The following is a 19612-nucleotide window of genomic DNA, read 5'->3' on the forward strand; positions in this document are numbered from 1 at the left end:
CTCTTTGAGTTGGCCAATCTGGCATCTCTCTGGAAAGGCAGGGATTTGTGGAGGCAATTCTGGGCCTTTGCCGGAGATGAGTTATTGGATGGGACACTTTCCTCGGGGGCCTAGTTTCTTTCCTGGCTGAACTCTAAATCTGACGAAGAGATTCAGGCAGATCTAACTTCTGGGAGGCTTTTTGAAAACAAAATACTTTGCTGTTGTTGTTTTTCCCCAAATGTATTTCTCACCCTTCCTTCTGCCTTGCTGTCCGTTATTTTTGGATCTTCTTTCCAAGGGACCAACATGGTTCCCTGACCCATGTCTGCTATCACCCTCCATCCCCTTCTCATGCCTAAATTTGGACCGAAGGAAACACTCTTCTCTTGGTCCGTAAACCCTTTTTGGGCCTTGGTTCTGCCCTTGTTTTTGATGCTTTTATTTGCCATCAGATTGACTTCCTGCTTGTGGTGACCATACTAGTGAGAGGCCAGCCTTGCTCAGGTGCTGCAGACTCAGGACTATGGCTTCCTCGGTTAATTCAAATCCAACTTTTGGGATGCTGTCCCGCTTTTCCTATGGCATTACCACCTTTTCCAGTGAGTCACATCATCTCATGGTTTGTCCAAAGGACAACAGTTTAGTCCCCTTGGCTTCTAGGGAGAGTTCAGACTTGATGTCTTCTTGGACACATTTGTTTGTCTTCATCTCCTCTGAAGGCCCTTTCCAAGACTGTGTTTCATGATTTCAAACCTGACCATGACTTCTCAGTCTGGGAGGTACAGCTTCCATACCTCTCACACCCGTGTAGTATAGTATAGTATAGACTAGTATAGACTAGTGTAAAGCAGGTTGTCTTTACCCTGCTTTGTGCCCTTCAGGAGGCAGGGACCATCTTGGCATCCTTAAAGGGTAGATGCTAATTGGGAATTCCTGGTTTGCTTCTCTTTTCTGACTGTTCTAATTTGGAACTGTTTGGAAAGCCCAAGAGCCAGAGCCCTCTTAAGTCTTCAGGTGCCTGGATTTGATTCAGAAAGATTCTAAAGGGAAGAGTGTGCATCTAATAGGACCCCCAGACTCTGCCAGCACAGTGCCTTTTGAAGGAGAGCTCAAGCGCTCCTGAACGCTTCTCTGTTCTGCCTCTGCAAAGCCACACTCTGCCAAACTACAGTTGGCATCCTCTATGCCTACTGTTGCAGTGCCCTTGCCAGATTAACCTTGCGCCATACCTGTGCGGCTGTGGCTGGAGACTTGCAATGGGTCTCTCTCACACTTTGCTGGGTGCCCTTCCTTCTTTCTCTGGGGCTTGAGCCACAGACAGCCTGACCTTCCTCTGGAGGCAAACATGAGAGTTCACATTCAGAGACCTGGCTGGAAGAGGACTGGTGGAAGAGCAGTGCCAGGACAGCTCTGGCCAAAGAGTCCTGGGCACAGGAGCCCTGGCAGGACGTCCCCAAAGGAAGGAGGATCTGAGAGCGGTGGCGGCAGCAACAGCAGCGTTGGGCAGATTTGCTGCTCTGGCACCCAAAGACTCTTCAGAAGTGGACACTGGACATGTGTGTGTGTTTGGGACATCAATGCAAGGGTGGGGTCCTGTGGGCAATGTGTGAATGCAGCCTGCGTTCCTCTGGGCTTTGTGTCACAAAACCGCCTCGCTGTCCTCAGCTCCAATAACATGCCCTGTCATCTCCCTGGAACACTTTGTCTCCCAGCCCAGCAAACCACTTGGGGAATGAAGGGGCATGACCTTGCCTTGCTCTGGGTAATGGAATTTGCCATGCAACTGAGCCCCTGGCGAGGGAGACGGTGTGCACTGGAACATGGCCAAGCATGACAGCAGGCTCGGCTAGCAATACAGAACCACCCTTGCTTACCTGTCTGCACTTACTGTTTTCAATGGCAGTAGGTGGCTGCCTTCCAGGTTGGAGAATCCCCTTTCATGTTCATGAAGTGATATCTCTCCCATTTGATGGACAAGGTGAGAGCCAATGTGGTGCAGTCGTTTGAGAGTTGGGACAGACCCGGGTTCAAATGTCTGCTCAGCCTTAGAAACCCATTGGGTGAGTTTGAGCATGCCACACTCTCTCAGCCAAGCGCTTCTGGAAATGTCAAGGAAGTGTTGCTTGGAGAGTATATGGATCCTCTCAGTCTCTCCTTCTTATATAGAATAGGTGGGATACAGCTGATTCCTCCAGATGATTTTTCTGCTGAGCCTCCCTCCTGTCTCTCCAACCATCTTCTTCTAAAATGGTTCATTTTGGAGTCTAGAATGTTAGCAAACATAAAACCCATTTAGTGCATCAGTTTTGCTCTAAAACTGACCATGCCCTGCCCGTCCTGACCAGAGACTATGAAATGTAGACAACGAGACAGTTCCATAGACTGAGGGTGATGAACAGCATGCCCTAGGCACCGCATCCCCGCATTGAAGGCAGGCTCTCCAGTTAAAGCAACCCCAGCAGGGAGATGACCAATCTCTTTTTGAAGACCTCCAGAGAAGGAGACCCTAGCACTTCTTTGGCACTTGGTTCCGTTGCTGAACCTCTCTCACTGTCAAGAAGTTCCTTCTGATGTTCAGTTGAAATCTACCTTCCTGTAACCATTAGACCTTCTGGGGCAGCAGAGCAAAAACCTGCCCTCTCTGGGGCCACCCTTTTGGTATTTAAAGAGTGCAATCCTGTCACCCCTCAGTCTTCTTTTTACCTGACCAATCAGGCACAACCCCCTCAATTCCTTTCCGCATAGGTTTTGCCCTCCATGACTTTTGCCATCCTTGCTGCCTTTCTCTGAACCTGCTCCAACTTCTCTATGTGCTTCTTAAAATAAAGGTGCCCAGAACTGGTCCCAGAACTCCAGATGAAGGCTGACCAGTGCAGAACAGAGTGGGACTATTAATACCACTTTAATTGCTCATGGCTAGACACTTGGATTCCCAGTTCAAGGGAATGGGCTAGAAATTCTGGCCTGAATCTTGTTGGCATAATTAGGATGATGATGGCAGGAAGGAAGGAAGGAAAGAAGGCCGGCCTGGAGGAGAAGCCTGGTCAGAAGACTTGGCCTGCCTTCCCAGACCAGTGTTGTGAGACTTGGACACTAGGATAGTATACCAATCGTATTTCAGCCTCCCTGTATCCTCCCTGCAACAACAGATCCCAGGCTCCTTGAGGATGGAGCCATGACAATTGCAATAATATGAAGCAGATCTAACCACGTAGGACAAATGAGGCCAAAAAGACAAGTACCAACAAGGTCCTTGATGGTGTACTGCATTTCCTGCTGGGTTTGCATTACGGACGGGCAAAACAAAACCTTTCCCTTTTGCTTTGTTCTCTTCCTCTCTCCTTCCTTCCGAAATCCCAGGACGGTTGTTGTGCTCCACGCAAGCCCTGTGAAAATACCAACCTACTACTTCTGGAGAATATGTCAGTCCAGATAACCATTTGTAAATCAGAGTTCCTCAAAGAAGTTCATTTTGCCCTTCCAGCTGTCATCTGAAAGGTCAAAGAATGTGCAATGAGCGTGCATCTTTGTCTACTGGGTGGAAATTTTCAGGCCGAGCAAAACAGAAATAATACACAGGGGAATGGATGCTGGAACTGGAAACTTTATATAGCTGAGAGAGCCGTGCAAGTTATGTCTGACTTATGGGGTCCCTGATGGATGTAGAGGTCATCTGGAGGGGCTCCTGCTGTTAGGAGTGCAAAGGCACCTACTTTGAGGAATAATACTCTTCCACAAAGAACTAGTTTCCAACACGTTAAAAGCATCTGCATTTGAGCAAGTCTTCCCTGTGTAGTCTAACATGACTTTGGTTTCTTGTGCCTCTACAAGAATGTTTGTGCCATGTATATATTGTGATAAGAGGTATGGAGAACAAAACCTATGAGGAATCAATGAGACAGTTGGGCCTGTTCAACCTGGTGAGGAAAAGACAGAGGGGTGACATGATGGCCCTCTTTAAATATCTCAAGGGCTGCCCCAGAGAAGAGGGGTCAGGACCAGGTCTAATGGTTCCCAGTTACAGGAGGATAGGTTCTGATCAAACATTTGAAGGATACTAACGGCCTAGAAAGATGGTCTCCTTCTCTGGAGGTCTTCCAAAAGAGGCCGCACAGCTCCATGCTTCTAGGGATGCTTTAGCTGGAGGTTCTCCATTTTGTGTATGTTTGTGTGGACTCAGTGGCCCATGAAAGCCCTTTAATCCAGCTCCTCATTTTGTGGTGACCCCCAACCATAAAACTGTTTTCATCTTGCTTCCTAAGAAAGTTGGAAACGTGTTTTCTGATGGTCTTAGGCGACCCCTGTGAAAGGGTCATTCGGACCCCAAAGGGATTATGACCCACAGGTTGAGAAGTGCTGCTTTAAAGGAATATAATAACTCACTTCATGCTTCTGATGAGGTGGAGTGGATTCCATGAACGCTTACTTCTTTTCTCTCAGTCTCTATGCCACTTCTGGATTCCACCATCATCATCAAATGCTAAAAGAGGCATGTCTATCTGTTAGACTATCCAATAGCATCCAAAGAACAACGCCTTTATGGGGCCAACCAAAATACACAATTCCATGTTGCAAGCTTTCGAAGTCACACTGACTTCTTCTTCCTCAGGGAAACAGGAGAAAGAAATGGAAGATGCTAGTCCTAGGCCTGCATTTGTCTGTTTCTGGTCTTAGCTCAAATGTTTAAGGAGGACTATCTGCAGGTGGTCACTGGGAGATTCTCAAAGTCAAGGAAATTTAATGTCCATTTGCAATTCAAAGAAGGTGATTCTTTGGTATATGTTAGAATAATTACCGCTATTGGAATAGTCGGGTTATTTGCAAGAAGGAGATGGTGGTGAAGAGATGGGTGGATGGATGGGTTGGTTGGTGGGAGGCTTAACTGAGGTGTACTGGCTTGATTTGGTGAAGTGAGGCTAATCCATTGCAAGAATACATGCGTCCTGGCACTTGGTTTCTGATGGTGAGGCAAGCATTGCCCAGCAGAGGGTGCCCAGGATCCATGCTGTTTGCTTCCTTCCGATCCGTTTGAATAGGGTTCCTGGATCCATCCACCGATGACATGGCCAAAAAACTCAAGAGGAAAAGAGAGAGGGGGACAATGCCATTTCTGTGGGCAAAGAAAGATCTGAGCAGTGGCCTGGCAATGCAGAAAGTTAATTCCAGTACAAAGCAGAATTACTGTCCTTTTTTCTCTGCCTGCCGTGATTTGTCAGAGGAGGGGCAATCTCATTTACCCAAAGCTTTTGGCATAAAAGCCCAGCAAATAAGCTCCAAGATGAGCCAGAGACAACTCCTGTGGGCTTTATTTCTTAAACTCTTGAGCACAAGGGGAAAAGAAATGTTGAACACTGATTATTCTTTACTGAATAATTAATGTCACGTATTAAATAACAGACTTCAGAAGAAGAGGCAAATGAACAACAGTGGAAATGGGCGAATCCATGAATATGGACGTTGCCTTCAAGGCGAGGAAGGAGGATTCGGCCAGAACCCTCTTTTAGTGAGAGACACTGGTCTATGTGTAAGTTAAGAGGAACTGCTATGACGTGAAAGGCATTGGAAGCCTTTGGTTTCCAAAGCTTGCCAATGCTCCATAAATCCTTTTTAAAAAAAGAAGAAGAAAAAGAAGTCGCCATAACACACTATTCACACACTATACACTCACAATTTTCTCCATCCGGAGATACTTCTCCTGCAATTGAAAGAAGCAGAGTTGGGGTTTTCTGGACTGGCATGAAGCCCAAAATAGCCCCTGACAGCCTGGTCCAAACTGGTAAGAGGATGCAACAAAGTGGTAGACGGTGGCTTTATACTCAGTGTTAGAATAAAATAGAGTTTGTTGCTGATGCTGGAGCTGAGCACAGCCTCTTCCTGCACCTGGAAAAGGGGGGGGGGGATCTTGGCCGCTGCCATTGCTTGCTCCCATTGGCAATGGTTAAAGATTATTGGGAAACATGCTAATGGAGGTTGGATGGAGACGGAGAGGAAGCCAAGGAGCAAAAATCCGCAGATAAAAGGCTTTGGGAGATTATGCATAAAACTGGGGCTCTGCTAATTAGAGCTCCTTGTCCTTTGTTCCGGTGGAGAGCGTGAGCGAGGAGCCCTGCTCCATTTATCACTGCAGCAAATGGGCTTCATTAGGAGAGCCATTAGTTGATGAGCCACTGCTGCCATTGGGGACAAACAGGGGAGATCTGGCCAGAGGCTCTTTGCTCTGGGAGGGATTGTGGCCAAACCACCGAAGCGTGGCATTTTTGTAGGAGCCGTGCTTTCTTGGAGAAGTGGATTGAAACTCATTCGCATTCTGTGCCGCTTGCCTTTTTTCACTTGAACTAGTTGTTGTTGTTGTTATGCCCATCGTCGAGAAACACTCATGCTAAGTCAAACCCCAGATGTCAGAGTTTGTTGGAGCCTGTTCTTTGGTAAAACATTGTTGCTGTAACGGTTTTTGCCTGTTGCAATGGGGATCGTTCCCGGGAGAGGTTCAGCAATGGGGCCAAGTGTCTAAAAAGGAGGTGAGGTCTCCTTCTCTGGATGCCTCCCAAAGGTTTGGACAGTGCCCTGCTTCTGGGGATGTTGTCCAAAGGTGTTCATGCGCTGAGTGGGGTGTTGGACTCAATAATAATAATAATAATAATAATAATAATAATAATAATAATTTCTTTATTTCTATACCGCTTTTCCTGGGAGATCAAAGCAGTTCACAAGTTCAAAGACAGATGTACATCACAACAATTTACAATATATAATACAATGGCCCATGAGCCCCTTTGCAACTCTGAGACTCTGTTATTCTGGTTGGCTTTTTCGTCCTTCCCAGCCCAGACTTTAGTGCAACTCCCAGTATCCCTCCCAGGATCCCAATATCCCTTGTTCGTTACCTGTGGTAAGTAAGGGGCTGCTGGGACCTGGAGTGCAACAGCATCTGGAAGTCCATCTCTGGCATAACTAGACTTACAGCAACTTCTTAGGCAGCTGCCCTGCCCTCTTGGTCTCGGTCTCCGCTTCTCCCTGGTCCTGGCTAACCTAGTTCTGTAAAAGGAGTCACAGTGGACCATGATGGCCATAAGAACCAAGAATGTGGTTTGGTGGAATGGGCCTCAGGAAGCGCCGAGACCTTCTGATGGAGGGCTACTTTCACCCAGATGGAACCATTCTGGTCCAGGGAGCAGCGAAGGATGCAAGAACCGAGGGAAGGGTTTGGAAGAGGCGAACCTTGGTCCATTTGGGTAAGGAAGGAAAGTTAGAAGGAATGAAAATCTGTTCCTCTGACGGATGAACGGAGGAGCCCCCGGAGTGGCTGTGACAGCTGGAGGCAGATGAAAGAGAGCCTTGGAAACAGGGCATGAATTAAATTTTAAAGAGATAAAAACTCTAATTCGGGGCTTAAGGAACCAAGAGGCACTCAAAGCTCATTTCTCCCCAAGTCAGGTTCCCTTCTGAAGGGTTTATATCAACATATTGGGGGAGAAGAAGGCCTCCCCAATGAGCCTTGAAGGGAGAGATTAAAAGTCAGTTTACAGGCAGGAGGAGGATTAAAGGGGGGAACGCATTCGTCTCAAAACAGAGAGGCTTCAAATATGTCAAGACCACACAAAGTAGCAGAGAAAGTTTTGAGACACTCAGGACCCTTCCTTCCTTCCTTCCTTCCTTCCTTCTCTCACTTCCTAAGTGCAGAAATGCAGCCAGATTCATCTCCTTCCATGGCCGATTAAGGCAGACAAGTAGCCAATCCAATGGTTTATATAGATATATCTTGACTCAAGATGCGTGTAAAATGTCTCAATTTTAAAAACGCCTATTAACCCAAGTACACTTTTGCCACTTTTCCTTTTCTCTGTGTGCAGTAGGGATCTCTGGCTGAGATCCTACATTGCAGTTGCTTTGCATAAATCTCTGCATCTGGAGCCATTGGTTGTGTGCAGTCAGCATTGGTTGTGCTTTGAAAGGAAGCATTGCACATTTGCGGAGGCATGGAGAACAAAATCTGTGAGTAAAGGTTGATCAAGTTCAGCATGTCCAACTGGGTGTAGAGGAGACGGAGAGGTTACACAGGCATGCCTGTTCTCTGCTGCCTCAAGGGTAGGGCTGGCTCTTATGGTTTGAAGTTACAGGAGGGTAGATTTGGGACACACATTAGAAGGAACGTATTGGCAAGAGTGGCTCAGCAATGGAACTAACTGCTTAGAAAAGGAAGCGGTGGGGTCTCCTTCTCTGGATGTCTTCCGAAAAGAGGCTGGGCAGCTCCCTGCTTCATTGGTTTCTGTGAGCAGCATTCAACCACCAAACAGTCAGTTCAAATGGCTGCCTGTGCCAAAAGAAGGGCATTTCTCCCAAACCTGCTTCAAGGGCTTCCTTTCCTCCCTTTTTCTCCTACAGTCTGGGTCTACAGATGCATCCATATTGATCTGAGACAGTCCTCTGATGGAATGTGAAAGACCACCACCATTGCCACATCAACAAGCTTGAAATGTTGGCTGTTGGCAATACTTTTCAGGCATTCAAGCCTCTTCTCAAGGGACATGAATTGCAAGCCTTGACAGACAGCACCACTGCTATGCGCTACGTGTCAAGATAGGGATGCATGCACTCAGCCACTTGATAATGCAGCTTTGGATGTGTGTCTGCAATGGAACACATGGGTAACAGCCACATATCTTCCAGGAGAAGACAAAGGGGCAGATGCACTGAGCTGCACCCATGCGATGGGTCACGAATGGGAAGCTAACCAGGGCTTTGAGCCTTGTTCCCTAACCCTAGCTCCAGAGGCTGACTTTTTGGCCAGGAAAGGAAATACCAAATGCAAGACGTTCTGTCCAAGAGACTGGAAAACAACAGCATTGTGGGAGGAAGACCACCAGGGATGGAGAAGTCTGTACGTTTTCCCACTATTTTCACTCTCTCCAGAGTAATTGCAAAGCTGAGAAACAGATGGACACACTGCCTTCTTGCAATGCTGCAGTGGCCTCAACAACAGTTGTTTCCGTGTCTCTAACCAGACTCTATTGCCATCATCTTCCAACTACAGACCAGACCTATTGTCTCAGAGGTCTCCAGAGATCAGAGCCACAGCCTTTATTGCAAATGGTTTCACTGCATCGCTCTAAGATCCGGAGCAGACTGATGTGTTGCTTGAAAAACCATGTCCGTCTGTGTGTGAACGCATGCGTGCAAAAATCAAAGTGACAGAGAGACCTTGGCAGGAGACTCTGGTGCCCATTGGCATCGGTTTGCCGCCAGTTGGCAACATTTTGCTGACTCCAGATGTCGATCCGTTTGACCATTTTGATTTTTAGGTGGCTGCTTAAAATGGATCTTTCCACTTTGGGTATGTTTCTTAGGTGTTTCCTCTCTGAAGTGTGATCCATCTCTGACCTTATCACACCAGAGGAATCCTGCTCAGAAACGGGATTTAGAGTAGATTTAAAGTAGGAAAACCCACAAATGGGGGAGGTTTTTCACACAACGTTTTTGCAAAACAGAAAAAACGCAAAGATAAAGTGAATGTAAGTGGGGCAAAACTGACACACTTTCCAAAAATAAAAAGATGTCATTTTTGTCTCCTTTACGTTCACTTTATTTTCGTGTTATTTCCGTTTTGCAGGAACGTTGTGTGAAAAACCTCCTGCATTTGTGGGGTTTTTCCTCCTTCTGAATCCCGTTTCTGAGCAGGATTTATCTAGTGTGATAAGGTCCTCACTTCATACTTCCAGAGATGGATCACACGTCTCTTGGCTTTCTTGGAAGTGTGATTGTGTTTTTTACCTCTTGTTTCTCTTTTATTTTTGTTCTGCTATTTTTATGTTCAGCGGCACATAAATTTACCTGACAATTAAAATAAGAAAAAGGATACAAGGAGACCCATGTTGTAAGAGACCGAAAAGGCTCACTAGTCCAGCATTTTGTCCAAGCATTTGCCCTGATGGGAAGCCAAGAAGGCCCTTCGCCTGGGTTTCCTCCCAACAAAAGCAAAGTGCTCCAATGCTGGACTTGAACCTTTTTCTGTGACTCACAATGTGCTGCTGTGTATTTGCACATGCAGGACCTGTGCAAATACACACACTCCCTTGCCACGAGTAGCACGACCACATTGCAAACAAGGCAACTGGTATATTTAAACCAGGCATTTCTTAGCACTTCAGCCATTTCCATAATCCTCATGGCAAATGCTGAAGTATAGGTACAATGCAGGCGCTTGCAGGGCAAGAGAGGCTCTTCCTGGGAGACAGGTTACTTCATTTTTACTGCAATGACATAAGCTGGCATGTGAATCTGCAAACTTTTAAGCTTCACCGACAACTTCATCAGGGAGGGGGAGATGGTGGCTTGAATATATATATATATATATATATATATATATATATATGAGGATTATGTAGAGCAAGCCGAGTCGCAAGGGATTGCAAATGTGCCACCGCACAGACTTTAAAACATACATAATAATGTTTGCAAGGCAAGAAGGAAAGGAGGGTAGAGAATTACAAATGGCTGAGAGTGCCTGCATTGTACACTATACTTCAGCGTTTGCCATGAGGATTATGGAAATGGCTGAAGTGCTAAGAAGTGCCTGGTTTAAATGACCCAGTTGCCTGGTTTGCAATGTGGTCCTGCTGCTAAAGAAGGCTCCTTGTGGAGAGGGACATCCCATCCCTAGGTAGCCAGAGAGATTTAGGAAGAGCAGAGGCTACTTTCTCAGGTGCTTTTGAAAGAAGAGGAATCCCTGGAAGAGACCCCAGCCCAACCCACTGTTTTGCAGGAACTCACAATCAAAGCACCCCAAACAGATAGCCATTCTCTGCTTAAAGGCAGCCTCCAAAGAAGGAGACTCCACCACTTTCCAAGGCAGCCATGTATTCATGGTCAAACAGCTCTTACTGTCAGGAGGTTCTTCCTAATATTGGGGTGGAATCTCTTTCCCTGTAGTTTGAATGTAGCATACTTGGTGTGTGTGTGTTTGATTCCTTGATTTCTGTCTGGCAACTAGTCCGGAGCCCAAATGAAGTGAATGATCAACTAATTAAGACAGTTTCAAGCCTCATTTTGCAAGATCAAAAACCCCAGGCCTCTCTCTCTTAATCTGACAGTTTGGATAGGGCCGCTCCTTTTTCAAGTTGTGATTTGTGTAGACAGTGCAGCTAATTCCCTGAAGGACAGATTCTTAATGAGTAATCTAAAACATGCTTAATTCAAGTTAGAGGAGATCAAAGAGGATAGAGTTCTGTGCATAATGGCAGTCGCTTTCCTAGACCCTCCTTCCCTGCCGTTCTCTGGGTTTTGGGAGTCTGTTTGACTTGTCCTCTGTGATGTTTTCCTCCGTCTCTTCGAACTGCAAAGGAAAACATTTTGCAGAGTGTGCTAGAAACATCTTCATTCTGCAAATCCCTTTACGAAACAGATGACTGAGACAGGCTGAGAAGAAGGGAAAAGGGATCCGCTGCTGCCTGCCGCCTCAAAGCTGAAATCCTCCAGCTGCAGTTGCTCCTGGGATATTAGCAGAGTTTTCTGTTAGTGTCATAAAACACCATTTAAATTTGCTGCGATGGAAGTCAGTTGAATTAGGCTTTTGAGTTTTTCAAGGCTGCCCATGTGAGAAAGGTGGCAGAAAGAGAACAGAAGGAATGAGAAAGAGATACCAAGAAAGAGAGAGAGGTCAGCTTGCGAATACATATATTGGAAAGTGCATTGCTTTCCAACATCTCCTTGGGTTAAATTTGCAAATATTGCTTCATTTTTGCCTAGCATCTATGTCCAGGGATTTCACTGTCTGCTTGCATAGAATCAATGGGGTATTTGCCTTTTCGAAATACAAAGGGTATGTCAAAATCACACTGTCTCTTTTCTTAAACCTACAAGAAAAAGCCTTGCATGTTAATCTTTCTAATGAAGGCATTTTTGCTCAACACTTCCTCCTGAGTGAGAAGTTTTTTAATGCAGTGCTTCTCCAAAGTGGAACCTTTGGTTAGGGCTGATCTGCCAGCTATGGGATCTTGTTGCTCTCTTGAGTTTCCAGAAATGAACACTTGCAGCCAACAATATGGTGCTGGACCTTGGCATGTTGTGTGTTTGTGGGAACTCTGCTGGTCCCCAAATTACTCAGTTTAAGCAACTCTTGTTGGCTCCAAAACCAACTGGGAAAGAAGATGGTGGGAGGCCAGTTATAGTCAGTGGAGGCTTCCATGCCAAAAGCCCAAGGGATCTGCTCCTGGTTTCAGCAAACCCTCCGGAGCTGTTCCTAGCAATTAAGCAAAAGCAAAGCCCAGCAAAGAGCGCAGAAGGAGGCAAGGATAATGGTGCCTTTCCTCCAGAGCTGCAGGAATCCTTGGCCGCTGTCTTTGGGGCCATTACTCAAAGTAGCATCACCTGACCACATACCTGAGCGGATCACAGCAGGGCGCCCCAAATGCGCTTGCGTTACTGGGATTAGCTGGACAAATTGTCCCTGGTTAGGTTTCCTCTGGTCAGCATTCTCCCATTTCGTCCCATTAGACAGGACTTTGAGCTCCTTCTTCAAGAAACAGAACAATGAGTGTCTCTATGTGAACTATTTTAATCCCCCCCCAAAAGCATTGCTATACTGCTTTTCCTTTTAGGAAAAAAACAGCACAACTCTTGCGTTAACGGCAGAAATACACAACACTGTGAGCCCCTTTGAAACCCAGCTGTGACCAAGGAGGCAATGATAGAAATACAGAGGATGGAGTATTGCACCGTAAATGGGTGATTGTTAATGAGTTATAGGCTGGAAGTATTCAGAGGGTTTTATAAATGCCAATATCCTCCCCTTTCCCCAAGGTTAGAAAGTTTGTGATGTTCTGGGTTAAAATGTCTAGCCACTGGTTGTTGCAATGCAGGCTGCCTCCACTTTTCAAGGCTATGGAATTCTGGGAGTTGGAGTTTGTTGTGGGCCCAGAGCAGAGTGGACACAAACACCGCATGATACCAGTCCCTCGCCTGCATTAAGGAAAATAATTGCTCTCTCCCATCACTTATTTATTGAATGGATTTATATCCTGCCTTTCTCCCAGAATGGGATTCATAGCCTGGAAGCACTGGCATACTACCCCCATTTTATTAGTCTGTCAATATCAATATTTGTGGGACCCAGTGGAAAGCCTTGTTGAAATGAGGCTGTACTACACCTACAGCTTTCCCCGGTCTACCAAGAGAGTAAATCTTTCTTCCCACCTGCAAAAGGGGATAAGTGGTAGGGTATAATGGCCAGGGCAGCCCATCCTGGGTCTCTCTGCTTTGTTGCGCATAGACTGGGGCAGAGAGGGAATTGGCTGGAGGCTGTGAGATCCCTTTGGCGGAAGAAGTGATGCTGAGGGAAAAGCAAATGTGATTTGATGTTTCCATGCAAGCAGCCGCTTTCCCTTTCTCCGAAGGTAGCTGCTGCCTCCTTTAGTTTTGCTAATGCCAGATTGTCGGCCCTTAAAAATGTCAAGCTACACTTTTGATACTTCCATGAACGTGGATGCTTTCCGGTGTCCTTCTGCCGAGTGCATTTTTGGCTCCAGGATCCCTGACTTGCAGGATATAGGAAGCAGTCAGCTTTTTTGCCGGACAGTTGGCCCTGGTAGGATCCCATTGCCAGCAAAAGGGAGCGAATGTGTGTCTTGGAAATTTCAGAAAGAGGAGACCCGCCTTGCCTTTGGTTTCTTGCTGGGCTGAGCTTGGAGACCCCTTTGTTCTTTGCGGAAGGTCATGCCTTTTTCAGGCGCTGGATGTGGACTGGGGCATTACACGCCTGTCGCTGCAGTCGCCACAATCCTGGCTGAGCTTCTGAGCAATTCTAAAGGGCCTCTGTTGCGTTCTTGGATGCACTGACATTTAGCCAAGCTGGGAAAGTGTGCGGTGGCAAAGCCTCCAGAGCTCCCCGTCACACGGCCCGAGCCCAGGCCTCTTTTTTGGCCTGGAGAGCCTCCGCTCAACCCATTTCCAGAGGAGACAAGGTGCCCCTCGACCCCTTTGCCTTCCAAAAGAAGCCCCTTCCTCTGCCGCCAGAGGAAGCATTTTCATGCGCAGGAGCTGAGTGCATATTGCAAGCAGGATAAGGAGCTCTTGACTGGTTTTGGGCTTTTTCAGAGAAGCAAATGAGAACTCATTCAATGGTCACAAACAGGAGAAAAAGAGGGCTGTGTGTGTTTGTGATGCTCAAGGACCCAGGTCTCGCTTAAGCCAACGCATTTACAAGTGCGCACACAAACACTGAGGAGGATCCTGCCCCGATGAGACCAGGCTGAAAAGAAGCCGAGCCAAGTGCATTAATTGATTTAATTAGGACAATTAATCAGCTCATTAACTATAGATTCAACTGTGGTTTTTCACATTGGCTCAGCCTGGCAAAAGTACATTTGGCACATTCACAGAAATGAAGCGGTCATAATAACATTTCATATGGTTTTCCAAGGAGGGTTTTCTTGCACAGACGGCGAAATGTTTAAACAGGTCATTCTCATGACAGATTGCACAGGATGGAGGCATCCAAGGAGATGGATTCTCTACCGAAACAGGTCCATCTGGTTGGTTTGTGGGGTTGTAGGTTTGGGCTTCTTTTGCTGCAGATGGGTAAGGAATAGGACCATTTTGAGGACAGCATTGACTGGAAGAGACTGAAGACAGGCCGCCCTTCAGGTGCCTGGCTTTAAAAGCCCCTCTTTAGAGACTTTAAAAGCATTCCTCCCCCAAACTCCACACTTAATGTGCAGCAGCTCTTTGTGTGTCTTTGTATAGCTAAGTGTCATAGTTAGTAGCCACAGCTTTCTGACAAAAGCTTTCCCAGCAGTGCTCCCTCCTTTTTGTTTTTCTTTCCCTCTGGCAAATGGGCGAGTATTCCTGAAATGAGACTCCATCCTTTTCTCTGGCCTGCTTTGCTTTCTGGTTCAGTGGAAAGATGGGAGCTGGAGAAAGGCAGAAAGAGGATTTGCAGTGAGGCCTTTGGAGAGCCCTCCCAGGACCCCCAGAGCAGTAATGGGGGGCCCTGGCATTGTCCCTGGGCCAAAAAACCCCACATGTTCTGGCTCCGTCCGGAGACGCTTCCATGAGAAACATTAAAGGTTCCTTACCTCCAGGCCACAGCAAGGCAGAAAGTGCAGGACCAGCTTTGTCTCTCTTAAAGGTCTCCATAATTTATGCGACTTATGTGCAAAATGGGTCCCCTTTGGAGAAGCAAAGTCCATATGGACACACATGTCCTGCAGGCACAGAAACAGAACCAGAACCAGAACCAGGCTGGTTGGTTTAAAAAGTGCCAACAACCTCCTGGCTCCTTCTAGTCTTTGGAAGTGGATGCAGTCAAGCCCTCTTTGCTTCTTGCCATTCTGCTTCATTTGTGCCCAGAGGACCCTTCCCTTTCTCTTGTTGAGGGTGCCACAAAATACCTCCCCTCCCAATGATGCAGGTGAGAAAAGCAAGAATTTCCACCCCTCATCCAAACACATTTGCATTTAAACAGGTCTTGGGAGGATGTGCTGCATCCCCCAGTATAGTGATGTTTCTCTGGTTCCTTCCTTGGGCATCAGTCTTGGTGTCCGCAGCATAAATACCTTGCACTCCTTTCCTGGCCAGCTATAGAAGGGTGCAGCTCTTTCTAAGTGTGGAAAGAGTCCCTTGCCCATCTTCTCATTGCGACAACCTCTTTGTTTTGCAGCGAGATGCCAAAGGCCAGTATCTGTTTGACCTCCTTTGCCATCACTTAAACCTCCTGGAGAAAGACTACTTCGGGATCCGCTTTGTAGACCCAGACAAGCAGAGGGTGAGTACCTTTGGCAGAGGATCCCCCAAGAAACTCCAAAATCAGTGGAAGGGAAGGAGGGAGAGAAAGAGGGAGTTGGCCGCAGGGCTTGGCAGACGGAAGGACGAAGGGATCCAAAAATAAAGTCCAAGTGCAGATGGGTTTTCCTGGCAAAATGTATTCAGGATGGAGAATGGGGACTTCAGATATAGACAGATGGAGATGTGGATATAGAGGTCTGGATACGAACTTGTCACAAACATGATCATGATTACGAAAATGCCTCCTCATCTGCCTATTTTCCTCCAGATTTTAACTGAATGTTTTTACTGTTTTACTGTTTTTATATTATCATTGTTTCATCCTGTTTTAGTCTCGGGACTGAGGGGTGGGCATAGGGATTGATTTCTTTGGGATTTTATTGTAACCTTGATGCATTTTATTGTCGTAACCCGCTGGGTTCTCCGTGTGTGATACGGCGGGCTAGAAATAAATCTTTTATTGTTTATTATTATTATTTCTCCCTTCTCACGATACGCAAGGCTTCTAAGTGGCTTCATGCACCCAGCCCCTGATAATATTCCCCCTTCTCTTTTATTTCAGCACTGGTTGGAATTCACAAAGTCCATTGTGAAGCAGATGCGATGTAAGTATTGCGTTATTAAGAGTGCTACATGGGTCTGACTTTGGGACTGAGCCATAAAGCATGGATTTGGTGCAATAAAGAGGAGGAATGAGGTGACGGTGGTCTGACATCTCTTGGTGCTTCTGGGGGACCTTGCTTACAGCGGAGTCAGACAATGCTCTTTGCAGTTCAGAGCCCTCCTCATTCTTCCTGTTATTAATAGGGAAAATCTGTTAAGAAAAGAAAAAGACAGCATAGATTGCCAGAGCCAGTGTCTAGAGGTGCCCCTTCGAAGTGCCTCCTGATGGTCTCCTTTGGCCAGGGACTGGACAGTCCCTTGAGCGTCCTGAGTGCTTCATTGCCACTGACTGGCATGGCACTCAGCTTTTCCTTACTAAAGTTCAACCTGTGCTGCTGCATGTTTGTGTATACACGCAGACACAATTAGACTGTGGAGCCCATTTTCCTAAGGTTGGCGCCCTCTGTCTCTCCCAATTCAGTTTCTTGACAAAGTGCCCACTACCCAGCTTAGCTGGAGGTGGCTTTTACCCAGTGGGAATCAAACTCCAGAGAAAGAGGTTCCACCTAAAGATGAGGTAGACCCTTCCTAGTAATAATAGCTGTTTTGACAGTGAAACACACTGCCTTGAAGTGTGTTGGAGTCTCCTCTTTGGAGGCCTTTAAACAGAGGCTGGATGGCCATCTGTTAGGATGGTTGCGACGGTGTCTTCATGCATAGCAGAGGGTTTGGACTGGATGGGCCCTTAGAGTCCCTTTCAACTCTGTGATTCCATAAACCCTTTCCCCTGCGCCCAGAGAACGCCTGCATTTGCTAAACCAGATTGGGGTGTCTCTGGGAAGAACCTGGAGGGCTGTCAGTCCCACCCGGCCGCTCTGACGATGGTGTCCTTCTCTCCTGCAGCGCAGCCTCCCTTCACCATGTGCTTCCGGGTGAAGTTCTACCCGACTGACCCGGCTGCTCTGAAAGAGGAGATCACCAGGTAAGGGCAGGTGTAGTAGTAGTAGTAGTAACAATAACAACAACAACAACAACAATAATAATATATCCTGCCTCTCCCTATGGTGCTTCCTCCTCCTTGGGCAGATGCTCCAAGAAGGCGATCCCAACAAGGAGCTTGGGAGAGTTGCAGAAGTGGACCTTCCCCTTCCATGTCTTAAGCAGAGACAGTATTTTGCTTTAAGCAGGGCAATGGGGACAACTGTGATGGTGGCCCATGATAGGAGGCATTTCTCTGTCCCTAAGAGCTTCCAGGGCTTCCGCAAGGGCTGTCCGATGGCATTTGGACAATAACGGTTTATACATTTTTGCTGATGCCTTTGCTTTTAGCTAAATTGGCAACTTTTGTAAGATACCTTGAGCTCCAGTTCTGTGGAAGGAGTAGAAGGCAACTGCGTAGTAACAACAGCAACAACAGTACAGAGAGAGAGAGACCATGAAAGTATCCTGACACCCTGGGATTTGTAGTTTTGAAAGACAATTTGTAACTCCTGCCAGAGAAGTCAGAAAGGCCAAGTGCCTCAGCAAACTACAAATCCCAGATGTTCGGCCACAGCTGCTGAAGAGGTATTAAAAGTGCTATAAATGTGGGAATCCTGAACTAGGAAGCAAATAAGACCCTAAATCCTTTCCTGAATGCAGAAGTGCAGACTTGTCTCTTTTCTAGATGGGTTCCTTGGGTTCTTCTCCTCTTGCGCTGGGTCTGCTTCTCCATTTGTCAGCGAAGGACAGAAGGGTGATAGTCTGAGCCGAGGATGAGCCTTTGCCAAGTGTTCCTGAGAAGCCAAGCTGCTCTTGGATCCTCAGAAATAAGCTGCTTCCTCTTTTAAGCACTTATTGCCCATGAATAAGTGATGCGGAGCATTCTTCTTCCTTGTGTACACAAACATGTACATACACACACACACAAACACATGGCTTCCTTGAAATGTCAGTCCATTGGTTACTCAGTTGTGCTTCACCTGACCATCAAAAGCCGCCTCATTCAATATTTAAACTCCCCAGAGCCACTGAGAAGCAACTTGTCTGTGAAGTGGAAGATTTGTTTTGGCAAAAGCATAGGGCCGGCTGCCACTGCTCCCAAACCCAAACCCTCCAGAAACAACCATCCACCTCCGAAATAGGACTTTGGTCCTCACCTGTGTGGTTCAACACCCCTTTCCTTCAAACCAGAAGTGGAGATCCATCCAAATGTGTCACTTCTGCTCTTTGGGAATGGGATTGGGCTTGAATAAAGGGCAATAATAGTTATAGGATTAAGGGGGCAGTTTCCATCCCTCGCTGAGAAAGTCTTGCCAGTCCTTGGCTGCTCACAAGGAAATCTGAGCCATTTCCAACTTTTTCCAAAGGTATTGAATGGGTGCGGTGTTAGGGGTGACTTGGTTCTAGATTTCTTTAGCTGCCAGAAGAAAGATGGATTACAATCCTAAAAGATGATCTGGTTCTGCAGTTCTGTGATCCTGCAACCCTTTTCTTGTCCCCTGTGGGTTCGGGTGCAAATCTTGCTGCCGCAGCTGGGTTTCAGGGCTTCCTTTGCAGCCCACAGACGGAGCCTGGTTCTCCCCAGAGTCAGGCATGGATTGCAAGCAGGAGCCTGATTTGCCTTGCAGATTGTATGCTAAAGCATCTCTGCTGTTGGCCCTCCAGGCCTGAATTTAAATGTGAAATGTCCAGTGAAGCAACCTCTGTCTCTGGCATTCAGCTTGCATGCAATATGCTAATAAAGGGTCAGTGCCTTGACAGTTCTCAGAGATTATGAGGCAGATTGAAATCCTGGCTGGAAATTTATTCAGGGAGGCACCAGGAAACCTGAGCCCTTAAGGTCCTCAAAAGAAGCCTTTGCAATCCTAGGATGCGGAGGCAGACCCCAAAATTGGCTCTTTGATCATCTGACTCCCATTTCTTGCCACATTATCTCCCTGGCTCAGGTGAAGAGGATTTGGAGGAGGATTTGCATCCCTGCAACCAAGCAGGTTTTGTCCCTTAAAGGCAAAAGATTTAATACAGGAGCCAACCTAAATTTAGCTCCCACGTCTGTAAGTTTATTTAGGTCACCCCACCGTCTTGTGGGTTGGAAAGCCAGGAATTGAAACAAATTAGGAAGGTGATCGATGACCCGGCCCTTGCTGGAATGGTTGTGGCACTTGTCAATGAAATCTCCAGCTACAGTCTAAATTGAATGTGTTTAGGTTAATAAAACATAAGACGGTGATCTCTGTTTACTAAAGGTGTGGGCGAACTCTCCCGTTTT

The 19612-nt window shown here is 46.8% G+C and overlaps 1 protein-coding gene across 5 annotated transcripts in view; it reads left to right on the forward strand.

The window, feature by feature from the left end:
* Positions 1 to 19612, forward strand: part of FRMD5 (FERM domain containing 5) — a 74147-nt gene that overhangs the window by 43142 nt on the left and 11393 nt on the right. For 4 of the 5 annotated variants that reach the window (XM_089539380.1, XM_089539382.1, XM_089539381.1 and 1 more), the window contains exons 2-4: positions 15635 to 15739; positions 16322 to 16364; positions 17266 to 17344. In XM_089539380.1, coding sequence (XP_089395506.1) covers positions 15635 to 15739; positions 16322 to 16364; positions 17266 to 17344 — 227 coding nt within the window. Of the gene's footprint in view, positions 1 to 15634; positions 15740 to 16321; positions 16365 to 17265; positions 17345 to 19612 lie in introns of those variants that run through there. The other variant, XM_089539383.1, reaches the window with a different exon arrangement.

The sequence above is a fragment of the Sceloporus occidentalis genome, unplaced genomic scaffold (assembly GCF_023333645.1).
Source record: "Sceloporus occidentalis isolate IW3139 unplaced genomic scaffold, rSceOcc1.0.p SCAF_9, whole genome shotgun sequence".
In the NCBI taxonomy this organism is placed as follows: Eukaryota; Metazoa; Chordata; class Lepidosauria; order Squamata; family Phrynosomatidae; genus Sceloporus; species Sceloporus occidentalis.